This window comes from Rana temporaria, chromosome 2, assembly GCF_905171775.1.
Source record: "Rana temporaria chromosome 2, aRanTem1.1, whole genome shotgun sequence".
Lineage (NCBI taxonomy): Eukaryota > Metazoa > Chordata > Amphibia > Anura > Ranidae > Rana > Rana temporaria.
In genome coordinates this window covers 34,459,146-34,471,405 of record NC_053490.1, presented here as the reverse complement: position 1 = coordinate 34,471,405, position 12,260 = coordinate 34,459,146, and the positions used below count along the sequence as shown (strand labels likewise).

At 46.1% G+C, this 12,260-nt stretch overlaps 1 protein-coding gene across 1 annotated transcript in view; it reads left to right on the top strand.

Annotated features, from left to right (window-relative positions):
* The window catches only part of FCHSD2 (FCH and double SH3 domains 2), a 382,474-nt gene that overhangs the window by 51,026 nt on the left and 319,188 nt on the right, over positions 1-12,260 (top strand). The window contains exon 3 of the mRNA XM_040339308.1: positions 7,582-7,683. Coding sequence (XP_040195242.1) covers positions 7,582-7,683 — 102 coding nt within the window. The remainder of the gene's footprint in view (positions 1-7,581; positions 7,684-12,260) is intronic.

Here is a 12,260-nt window from a genome sequence, read left to right as displayed (position 1 = left end):
CTGTTCCTGTGTGCTGTGTGGAGGAGGGGGGGGGGGGCTCTTCCCTCCAATCAGCTCTCAGAACTCTCCCTACTGAGCTTAACTTCACTGGGGTAGATTCAGAAAGCAATTGCGTCTGCGTAACCATAGTTACGCAGCGCAATTGCTTAGTTGCGCCGGCGTATCGAGTGCACCTGATTTAGAAAGCTTGATACGCCGATTGCAGCCTAAGATATGACTGGCATAAGGCTCTTATGCCGTCGTATCGCAGGCTGCATTATTACGATGGCCGCTAGGTGGCGTTCCCGTAGTGGTCAGCGTAGAGTATGCAAATTGCATACTAACGCCGATTCACAACCGTACGCGCGCCCTGCGTACGCAGTTTACGTCGTTTCCGCGTAAGGCTGCTCCTGCTATTAGCAGGGGCAGCCATGCTACGTATACCCGTCGTTCCCGCGTCGCGAATTTAAAATTTAACATCGTTTGCGTAAGTGAATCGTGAATTGCGCTGGACGCCATTTACGTTCACTTTGAAGCAAATGACGTCCTTGCGACGTCATTTGCCGCAATGCACGTCGGGAAAGTTTCCCGACGGAGCATGCGCACTACGTTCGGCGCGGGAACGCGCCTAATTTAAATGATCCACGCCCCCTACTGGATCATTTAAATTACGCACCCTTACGCCGGGCAGTTTTAAGGAGCGTAGCGCAATGAAGCGTAGCGCAGATAATTTGCGTAGGCGCAGGGTAAAAACGGTACGCTGCGCCTCCGTAAGAAGTGCGCAGCGGTACCTGAATCTACCCCAGTGTTTTTTTTCATCTTTCCATCTATTAAATCTTCTGCTCTTGTTGTTTTAACTTTGGATAGTAAAAAAAATGTTTCTGCCAGTAAATACCTTATACAGCCCACTTCCCGTTTCTTGTCTGGTAATATCCCTAGGCTTATGACATCATGCACAGCTCTCTCTCTCTCTCTCACTCTCCTGAAAGTTTTCCAGGAAGGGAGGGGGGATGGGTCATACGAGGGCCAATGAGAGCTGCAGAGCAGGAGGTGTGCCTCTGTGTGTATCCAGGAAGCGAACAGGCAGCAACTTAAGCTGCCCACAGTTAAAATGGTTGCAGCCAGACTCAGTGGAGGGAGATTTCTGCAGCATATTTGGCAAGTACAGAATCACAGTATATATAAAATATTATGCAAAGTGGTTGGAGGGAAGCTTCAGAATGGCAAAGATGTTTTTTTTTTTACAAATTATGTGAGCAGACTGCAGTTCCTCTTACAGCTCTACACCCCCTTTTTCCTGAACTTTCAGAAAAGCTGTAAATTCAGCACTTTGAACAGATGTAGAGACCGCAGATAAACAGGTACAACTTATGTAGGAGGATTTGCTTCTTCTCTGCGTATCACCTGAGGCCAGTCATTACAACCCATTTAAATGCTACACAAATCACAGTATTCAGTCGGGAAGGACAGACGACATTGTGTGGGAGTGGAACACTCACCTTGTCTCACATTCACAGGCCCTGATAAGCTGCACATAGTTCTTATTTGCTCACAAGTCAGATAGCGGGTCACCTGAGGCAGCACACTCCGGGACCTCCATATTCCCCTACACAAGTAATAGTACGTATCTCAGGGAGAGGCTGGAAGATGCGACTTAGCAGGAAATTCTGCTCCCGCTGGATCCCCCCGACTGAGCAGAGGTGAGACAACCGACACTTCCCATCAAAGCCCAGATCCTGAGCTGTTACCTGTGTGACGCCATATGGTGTCATTATCACACCATTCTTTGGACTTTTTATCTTATTTCCTTTTTCTTAATATTTTTTATTTTTGATCATGTGGTAGGTGGTTATTTTATTATGTTTTATTAGCGCAGCATGTTTATCTTATTTTATGCACTAAGGGGCAGATTCATAAAGAAGATACGACGGTGTATCTCCTGATACGCCGTCGTATCTCTGAATCCGGCCGGTCGTATCTATGCGCCCGATTCATAGAATCAGGTTCCGAATAGATCTCCCTAACATCCGACAGGTGTAAGTGACTTACACCGTCGGATCTTAGGCTGTAATTCTAGGCCGGCCGCTAGGTGGCGATTCCATTGCGGTCGGCGTAGAATATGCAAATGAGTCATTACGCCGATTCACGAACGTACGGTTGCCCGTCGCAGTAAATTTACGCTGTTTGCCTAAGAGATATGCGGCGTAAAGATAAAGCTGCCCCCTAGGTGGTCTAGCCAATGTTAAGTATGGCCGTCTTTCCCGCGTCGAAATTTGAAATTTAACGTAGTTTGCGTAAGTCGTCCGTGAATGGCGCTGGACGCCATTTACGTTAACGTCGAAACCAATGACGTCCTAGCGTTCTTACTGTGGGGGGAGGGGACTGACTGGGGGAGGTGACAGATGCTGTGTCCCTATGTACAAGGGACACAGCATCGGTCTCCTCTCTCCCTGACAGGACGTGGAGCTCTGTGTACCCGCAATCTAAAACTGCTGATCGCGGGTACATGGCGGACATCGTGGCCGCCAGGCACGGGATCCGGCATCGCGCGCCCCCCAGTGGCCAGAGGACCCGAGGCCGTAAAAAGACGGCCTCCCGGATTTATAGAGCCACCTTGAGGCCATCTTTTTACTATGGCCTGGGCCTGTAGCAGTTAAACAACTCTCAAATGATACTACATGTTTGCCAAAAAAAATATCCCCCACACATTACACCACCACCAGCCGGAACCGTTGATACAAGGCAGGACGGATCTGTGCTTTCATGTTTATGCCAAATTCTGACCCGACCATCTGAATGTTGCAGCTGAAATCAACACTCATCAGACCAGACAATGTTTTTCCAATCTTCTATTGTCCGATTTTGGTGAGCCTGTGCGAATTGTAGCCTCAGCTTCCTGTTCGTTCTTAGCTGACAGGAGTGGCACCCGGTGTGGTCTTCTGCTGCTGTAGCCCATCTGCGTCTAGGTTGGATCTGTTGTGAATTTAGATATGGTATTCTGCATACCTTGGATGTAACGAGTGGTCATTTGAGTTACTGTTGCCTTTCTATCATCTGGAACCAGTCTGCCCAATCTCCTCTGACCTCTGAACTCAACAAGGCATTTTCATCCACACAACTGCCGCTCACTTGATATTTTCTCTTATTCGGACCATTCTCTGTAAACCTGAGAGATTAGACCAAAAAAACAAAAAAAAAATAGTTTTGTTTCGTTTTGATTAATCTAGTTGTTTCGTTTAGTTACATTCGGTTGATTCATTCAATTCGTATTCGCAATTCGTATTTTTAGAATTTTCTTTGAATTTACCGATTTTTTGGGATTCAAAACGTTCAAATCGATCCAATTTCGAATCGGTCGAAACTAAAGTGTTGTATTGTTTTTCATTTGAATGCAGCAAAGTGAACAAACAAAAGTAAAATCTTCATCAAATGATTACAATGACCCTTTAAATCACCTTTGGCTTAACAAAAACTGCATTATTTTGAAATGGTACTCTAATAACACACAGAGGGGCAGATCCACAAAAGGATTACGCCGGCGTATCTTTGTTTTGTATCCACAAAACAAGATACGACGGCATCTGGGATCGATCCGACAGGCGTACGTCTTAGTACGCCGTCGGATCTTAGATGCAATTTTTCGGCGGCCGCTAGGTGGCGTTTCTGTCGAATTCCGCGTCAAGTATGCAAATTAGCTAGATACGGCGATCCACGAACATACGTCCGGCCGGCGCATTTTTTTACGTCGTTTGCGTTCGGCTTTTTCCGGCGTATAGTTACCCCTGCTCTTATGAGGTGTACTCAATGTTAAGTATGGCCGTCGTTCCGGCGTCAAAATTAGAATTTTTTACGTTGTTTGCGTAAGTCGTTCGCGAATAGGGATTTGCATAGAATGACGTCACCGTCGTAAGCATTGGCTTGTTCCGGTTTAATTTCAAGCATGCGCACTGGGATACCCCCACGAACGGCGCATGCGCCGTTAAAAAAAAACGTTGTTTACGTCGGGTCACGACGTATTTACATAAAACATGCCCCCATCACATTTGAATTCCGCGCCCTTACGCCGCCAGAGATACACTACGCCGCCGTAACTTACGGCGCAAATTCTTTGTGGATTCGAAAAAAAAAGTTGTGGCGGCGTAGTGTATCTTATATACGCTGCGCCCAGCGTATTAATGCGCCCAGGTACGTGGATCTACCCCACAGTCTTTGATTTCAGCATTATGTGAAGTTAGAATTCGACTGGAGTTCAATGTAAAATTAAATTCGAATTTAAGTCCGAATTTCCAAAATTCGGACGGATTTCATTTACGTTATTCGGAGCATTCGGTAAAATATGTTTATATTGTAATTCGGGTATTCAGACATATCCGAATCTCCGAATAACGAAAAATGTGTCTAAATATACATTTTTGGAAACTTAACGACACCCCTTCACTGCCAGTGTAATTTTTACAGTAAGCAGTGCTTTTTTATAGCACTGATCGTGTGTAAAAATGACAATGGCCCCAAAAATGTGTCAAAAGTGTCCGATGTGTCCGCCATAATGTCGCAGTCACAATAAAATTCGCTGATCGCCGCCATTACTAATAAAAAAAAATATTGATAAAAATGCCATAAAACTATCCCCTATTTTGTAGACGCTATAACTTTTGCGCAAACCAATCAATAAACGCTTATTGCAAATTTTTTTTACCAAAAATATGTAGAAGAATATGTATCGGACTTAACTGAGGAAATTTTTTTTTTATATATATATTTTTGGGGATATTTATTATAGCAAAAAGTAAAAAATATTGCATTTTCTTCAAAATGTACGCTCTATTTTTGTTTATAGCACAAAAAATTTAAAAAACGCAGAGGTGATTAAATACCACCAAAAGAAAGCTCTATTTGTGGGGAATAAAAAGATGTTAATTTTGTTTGGGAGCCACGTCGCACGGCCGCGCAATTCTCAGTTAAAGCGACGCAGTACGGAATCGCAAAAAGGGGCCTGGTCTTTTAGCAACAAAATGGTCCGGGGCTTAAGTGGTTAAAGTGGTTGTAAAGGAAATAGGTTTTTTATCTTAATGCTTTCTCTGCATTAAGATAAAAAGCCTTCTGTGTGAAACAGCCCAGCCCAGCCCCTCTAATACTTACCTGAGCCCATCTCTGTCCAGCGATGTCCACGAGTGTCTCGGCCATCCGGGACTCTTCCTTCTGATTGGCTGAGACACAGCAGCGTTGTCACTGGCTCCCGCTGCTGTCAATCAAAGTCAGTTAGCCAACAAAGAGATAGAAGGGGCGGGGTCGAACCACAGCTCTGCATCTGAATGGACACACAAAGTTGAATCTCGTCTTGGGTGCCCCCATAGCAAGCTGCCTGTTGTGGGGGCACTCAATGAGAAGGAGGGGCCAGGAGAACCTAATGCCGTGTACACACAATCGGAAACTCCAACAGCAAAAGTCTGATGTGAGCTTTTGAACGGAAATTCCGACCGTGTGTATGCTCGGATTTTTGCTGTCAGAATTTCTGCCCACAAAAGATTGAGGCCGGGATCACACCGATTGCGAATTGGTTGCGGCTTAAACCGCATCCAATTTGCATAACATTATAAAATACATTGATTTCAATGAGGCTGGTTCACATATGTGCGATGCATTCGCATTGGCTCAGGTGCCAATTCAGGCCCATTATCTTCTATGGGCACGCATCTGATTCTCAGATGTGTTAATTTCTCTTCAGGAATTCTCTCATTCACCTCAATACACTTCCCCCCTCCCCCTCCCCTCTCCCAGGTCTCCAAATTCGCAGCTAAAACTGAGATGATCTGTTGAACAGTTCTCTTATCTCTCTGCAGAGATAAGAGAGCTGAAATTCGCACCGCACAAGTGTGAATCCAGCCTAATGCCGCATACACACCATCACTTTATGTGATGAAAAAAAACGACATTTTCTGTGAAGTAAAAAATGACGTTTTTGAAACTTCAATTTTCAAAGACGAAGTTGCCTGCACACCATCGTTTTCTCACAATGCTCTAGCAAAGCGAGGTTACGTTCCACCACGTTTTTCCATTCAAGCTCGCTTCATAAGTAGCTTCTGGGCATGCGCGGGTGTAAAAACGTTGTTTTAAACGTCGTTTTTTGCTACACACGGTCAATTTCTGTGAAGTAAAAAACAACGTTTTGAAAAACGACACAATTTTTTTTTGTCGTTTTTCACAAGACATAAAACGGCGTTTTCCCCCACACACGGTCATTTAAAGTGACGTTTTTAAAAACGTCATTTTTTTTCATCACATAAAGTGATGGTGTGTACCCGGCATGAGAGCTGGTTCTCAAATCTTCAGACTGAAAAAAATCCGGAAAATCAGATTGTCTGTAGCAATTCCGACGCGCAAAATTCTGACGCATGCTCGGAAGCATTGAACTTGATTTTCTCGGCTCGTCGTAGTGTTGTACGTCACGGCGTTCTTGACAGTCAAAAGTTCAGAACTTTTGTGTGACCGTGTGTATGCAAGCCAAGCTTGAGCAGAATTCCGTCGGAGAAAACCATCCAAGGTTTTTCCGACAGAAAATCCGATCGTGTGTACGGGGCATAAGTGGAGGATCTGGGCTACTCAGGTCAAATCCACTGCACAGAGCAGGTAAGTAAAACATGTTAATTATTTTTATAGAATCAAAAATGAGACTTTACAATCACTTTAATAGCTGGATTCAGAAAGATGTACGCCGGCGTATCAGTAGATACACCGACGTAACTCTGAATCTACGCCGGCGTTAATTTAAGCGTATTCTGGAAACCAGATACGCTTAAATTAGGCTAAGATACGAGCGGCGTAAGTCTCCTACGCCGTCGTATCTTAAAGTGTAATTTTTAGGCTGGCCGCTAGGTGGCGCTTCCGTTGAGTTTGGCGTAGAATATGTAAATGACTAGATATGCCGATTCACGAACGTACGTGCGCCCGTTGCAGTAAATATACGCAGTTTCCGTAAGAGATACGCCGCGTAAAGATAAAGCTGCCCCCTAGGAGGCGTAGTCAATGTTAAGTATGGCCGTCGTTCTCGCGTCAAAATTTGAAAATTTTACACCGTTTGCGTAAGTCGTCCGTGAATGGGGCTGGACGTAATGTACGTTCACGGCGAAACCAATACGTCCTTGCGGCGTACTTTGGAGCAATGCACACTGGGATATGTCCACGGACGGCGCATGCGTCAAAAAACGTCAATCACGTCGGGTCACGAGTAATTAACAGAAAACACGCCCCCCATCCTCATTTGAATTAGGCGCGCTTACGCCGGCCACATTTACGATACGCCGCCGTAAGTTAGGAGGCAAGTACTTTGTGAATACAGTACTTGCCTATCTAACTTACGGCGGCGTAGCGTAAATATGATACGCTACGCCGCCTTAAAGATGCAGCGCTCTTTATGAATCCAGCTATAAATCCCCTTTCTTCCCCATTCTGATGCTCGGTCTTCACCACATCTAGATGCCTAAATGCATTAAATTGCTGCTATGTGATTGGCTGATAAGCAATTTGTGTTACCAAGCAATTGAGAAGGTGTACCTAATAAAGTGGCCGGTGAGTGTACATACTAAAATTCTATTTCTTTTTCAGATATCCACAATAGACCGCAGAAAGGGACAGTTTGAGAGAAAAGTGGAAGAGATGAATGTGGAGCTGCAGGATGAACCCCTCCAGGTTATGGACACATGGGAGGTAATAATGCTTTCAATTATCACTAGTGGTGTAGTTGGGGGTAAAACAAATAAATGGGATTGTTATGACGCTAGAAAAAAATAGAGGCATGCACAAACACTGACACTGTGGGGCAGATCCACATACATCTGCGTGGGCGCAGCGTATGTGAGATACGCTACGCCGCTGTAACTTACTTTGCTATTCTTTGAATCCTGAAAGAATTCGCTCCGTAAGTTACGGCGGCGTAGTGTATCTCTCGCGGCGTAAGGGCGCGGTATTCAAATGCGGCGAGTAGGGGGCGTGTTTCATTTAAATGAAGCGCGTCCCCGCGCCGAACGAACTGCGCATGCCCCGTCCGTCAAAACTCCCAGGGTGCATTGCTCCAAATGGCGTCCAGCCCCATTCACGGACGACTTACGCAAACGACATAAAATTTTCAAAATTATACGAGGGAACGACGGCCATGTTTAACATTGAGTACGCCACCAGATAGCAGCTTTAACTATACGCCGGAAAAAGCCGAACGGAAACGACGTAAAAAAATGCGACGGCCGCTCCTACGTTCGTGGATCATCGGAAATAGCTAATTTGCATACTCAACGCGGATTTTACGACGGGAACGCCACCTAGCGGACGCCGAAAAATTGCATCTAAGATCCGAAGACGTACGCCTGTCAGATCTAACCCAGATGCCGTCGTATCTTGTTTTGAGGATCCAAAACAAAGATACGACGCGGGAATTTTGAAATTACGCCGGCGTATCTATAGATACGCCGGCGTACTTTCTTTGTGGATCTGCCCCTATGTTTATAGGCATGCGCACAGGGTGTGCCAGGTGTGCCTGGGCACAATCTAATTACCTTGTGCGGTGCCGATTTACCCTGCTTCCTGGTGCCCCCTATCTCCCCCATGCAGTGCTGACAGCTTCTCTCCTCTCTCACTGGCTGCTGTGGGGCATGTTTCTGGATGGAGAGCGGGGGGAAGGGGCCAGTAAATATTTAATTAAACACCCCCTTCCTTTTTTGAGTAAACACAGTGGGGCAGATTCAGAAAGATCGGCGTAATTTTCGGCGGGCGTAGCGCATCTCATACGTGCTACGCCGCCGTAACTTAGAGAGGTGAGTACCGTATTCAGAAAGAACTTGCGCTCTAAGTTACGGCGGCGTAGTGTAAATGGGCCGGCGTAAGCCCACCAAATTCAAATTATCAAGGCAGTGGGCGTGTTGTATTACAATGAGCCGTGACCTCATGTAAATGAGGGGCCAAACGAACGGTGCATGCGCGCGCATGCTCAGAGTCACGTCGCAAATACTCCCTAAGATACGTCGGCTCAATGTTTTGTCGACGTGAACGTAACCTACGCCCAGCCCCATTCGTGTACGACTTACGCAAACGACGTAAAATACGACGCTGTTTCCGACGTCCATACCTTAACATGACTTACCCCTGCTTTATGAGGGGTAAACTTACGCCGGACATACGCCTTACGTAAACGGCGTAGCTAAATCCGACGGGCGCAAGTACGTTTCTAAATCAGCGTATCTTGCTCATTTGCATATTCGACGCGTAAATCAACGGAAGCGCCCCTAGCAGCCAGCGTAAATATGCACCTAAGATACGACGGCGTAAGAGACTTACGTCAGTCGTATCTTGGACAAATTCTGGCGTATCTGATTCTTTGAATCAGGCGCATAGATGCGACGCCTCACATTCGGACTTACGGCGGCGTATCTGGAGATACGCCGTCGTAAATCCTTTGTGAATCCGGGCCAGTAAGTGATCTGCAGGGCCGCCGTTAGGAATTATGGGGCCCCCGTATAGCCTACCTGATGGACCCCCCCCCCCCTCCCACACATACTTGACGGTATTCTATACAATATTTTAACAAAAAAATACATTAAAATCACAAATGCCACCCCAATTCCCCCACCTAGTACAAATCTCCCCTGCCTACACAATTGCCCCAATCCCTCCTATTAGCCCCAAATTCCCTTATCGACTCCTAGTAAAAAATCACCTGCAGCTCCCCTCCCAGCACAAATCTTCTTTCTTCAGTCCCTCTCCTAGTACACATTTCCACAAATCCCTCCTTCTAGCACAACCCCCTCTCGGGACAGGGGAAGGAGCTCAGCGGCGACTGGCCAGGTTCATTATCCCTCCATGTCTCTCACCCAGCAGGTAAAAGTCGGCGGGGGGGGGAGAAACCTGGGTAAGAGACACGGAGGGCATTGTTCTTCACCAACCCTCCTGCTGTCTGGGCCCCTCTGTGTTCCGGGGCCCCCTACAGGAGGGCTGGTGGTCCTGCCCCTATCAGCGGCCCTGGTGATCTGTACTGATCGCTCCTGTGTTCATTCTTAACTGAAGCATAGTAAACTACCATATTTGCTGGCGTATAAGACGACCAGGAAAAATGTTGGTTTTTATAAGATAAGACTACCCCCTTCCTACTAGTCTTTCTGGAAGCTAAGGGGTAGCCGAAACCGCTGACAGAAACAGGCTTTTTTCAAATCTCACTGTGCCATTACATTGCATGCCTCACTATGCCATTACATTACATGCCCCCACTGTGCCATCACTTTCCCCCACTGTGCCATCACTTGCCCCCACTGTGCCATCACTTGCCCCCACTGTGCCATCACTTGCCCCCACTGTGCCATCACTTGCCCCCACTGTGCCATCACTTGCCCCCACTGTGCCATCACTTGCCTACACTGTGCCATCACTTGCCTACACTGTGCCATCACTTGCCTACACTGTGTCATCACTTGCCTACACTGTGCCATCACTTGCCTACACTGTGCCATCACTTGCCCCCACTGTGCCATCACTTGCCCCCACTGTGCCAACAGTGCCATCACTCACGTTTTGCTGATTTGTTTCCAGACCGGTGACAGTCTCTGTGCTGCGAGCGTCCATGATTTGAAAGCTGCGCCTTTTTCTCAGCGTGTCCTGTGATAGGCGGAACACAAATTTTTTCCCAGCAGCGCCTCTGTTCTGTGTTCGGCCTATCACGGACGTTCTCTCGTTCGAGGATGAGAAGGCATCTGTGATAGGAGGAACACAGAACAGAGGCGCTGCTGGGAAGATTTGTGTTCCGCCTATCACAGGACACGCTGAGAAGAAGGAGCGGCTTTTAAATCATGGACGCTCGCAGCACGGAGACTGTCACCAGCGTATAAGACGACCCCCGACTTTGGATGCATTTTTTTGCATCCAAAAAGTCGTCTTATACGCCGGAAAATACGGTATGTTTGTTGTGCTTCAGTTTGTGACTGAACAGGAAGCCACTCAGCACAGAGCACTTCCCATTCGTTCACTGTCCAGTGCAGCTGAGCCTGCAGAGAAAGGTACTGGGGAATCTTTGTCCACAGTCCCTTTCTCTGTCTAAAAAGTGAGACATGAGATGTTGGTTTATGTTACCAAAGCTCCCCAACAGGGCTGCTAAAAATAAATAAAAAAAATTATGTTGTAAAAAGTAATTAAGAAATAAAAACTTCTGACACCGTCTACTGAATCTAGATCTAGAAGTTACTGTGTAAGCCAAATAGAGAAATTCTGACCTTTCCCCACTCTGTCTAAAAAATAAAAAATAAAATAAAAATATTTATTTATTTTTATAAAAGCTACACTTTAACCACTTGATCTCCGGAAGATTTACACCCCTTAATGACCAGGCCATTGTTTGCCATACAGCACTTCATAATTTTAGTGACAATTGCATGGTCATGCAACGCTGTACCCAAAACAAAAAAAGACAGACAATTTTGCAAAGATAAAAAAAACAATGTTTTTTTCTGCTATAAAACAAAACAATCCAATAAAAAAAGGGCTAGATTCAGATAGGTTAGCGGATCTTTAGATCCGCGTAACCTATCTGATTTATGATCCGCTGCCGCAAGTTTTTGAGGCAAATGCTTTATTCAGAAAGCACTTGCCTCTAAAGTTGCGGCGGCGTATCGTAAATCCCCCAGCGGAATTCAAATTCCGCGGCTAGGGGGCGTGTAAAATTTAAATCAGGCGCGTCCCCGCGCCGAACGAACTGCGCATTCGCCGTCCGCTAAATTTCCCAGCTTCGACGTGAACGTAAATTGCGTCCATCCGTAATCGCGAACGGGTTACACAAACGACATAAAAAATTCAAAATTCGACCCGGGAACGACGGCCATACTTAACATAGGATACGCCACATATAGCAGGGGTAACTATACGCCGGAAAAAGCCGAACGCAAACGACGTTAAAAAAAAGCACCGGGTGGTCGTTAGTTTCTGAAACGGCGTAACTCCTCATTTGCATATTCCTCGCGTATACAAATGGAAGCGCCACCTAGCGGCCAGCGTGAGATTGCAGCCTAAGATCCGACGGTGTAAGTCACTTACACCTGTCGGATCTTAGGGAGATCTATGCGGAACCCGATTCTATGAATCAGGCGCATAGATCCGACCGACGGAACTCAGAGATACGACGGTGTATCAGGAGATACGCCGTCATATCTCTATCTGAATCTGCCCCCAAATGTCTTCATTAATTTAGGCCAAAATGTATTCTGCTACATATTTTTGAAAAAAAAAAAAAATATCCCATATTGATTGGTGTG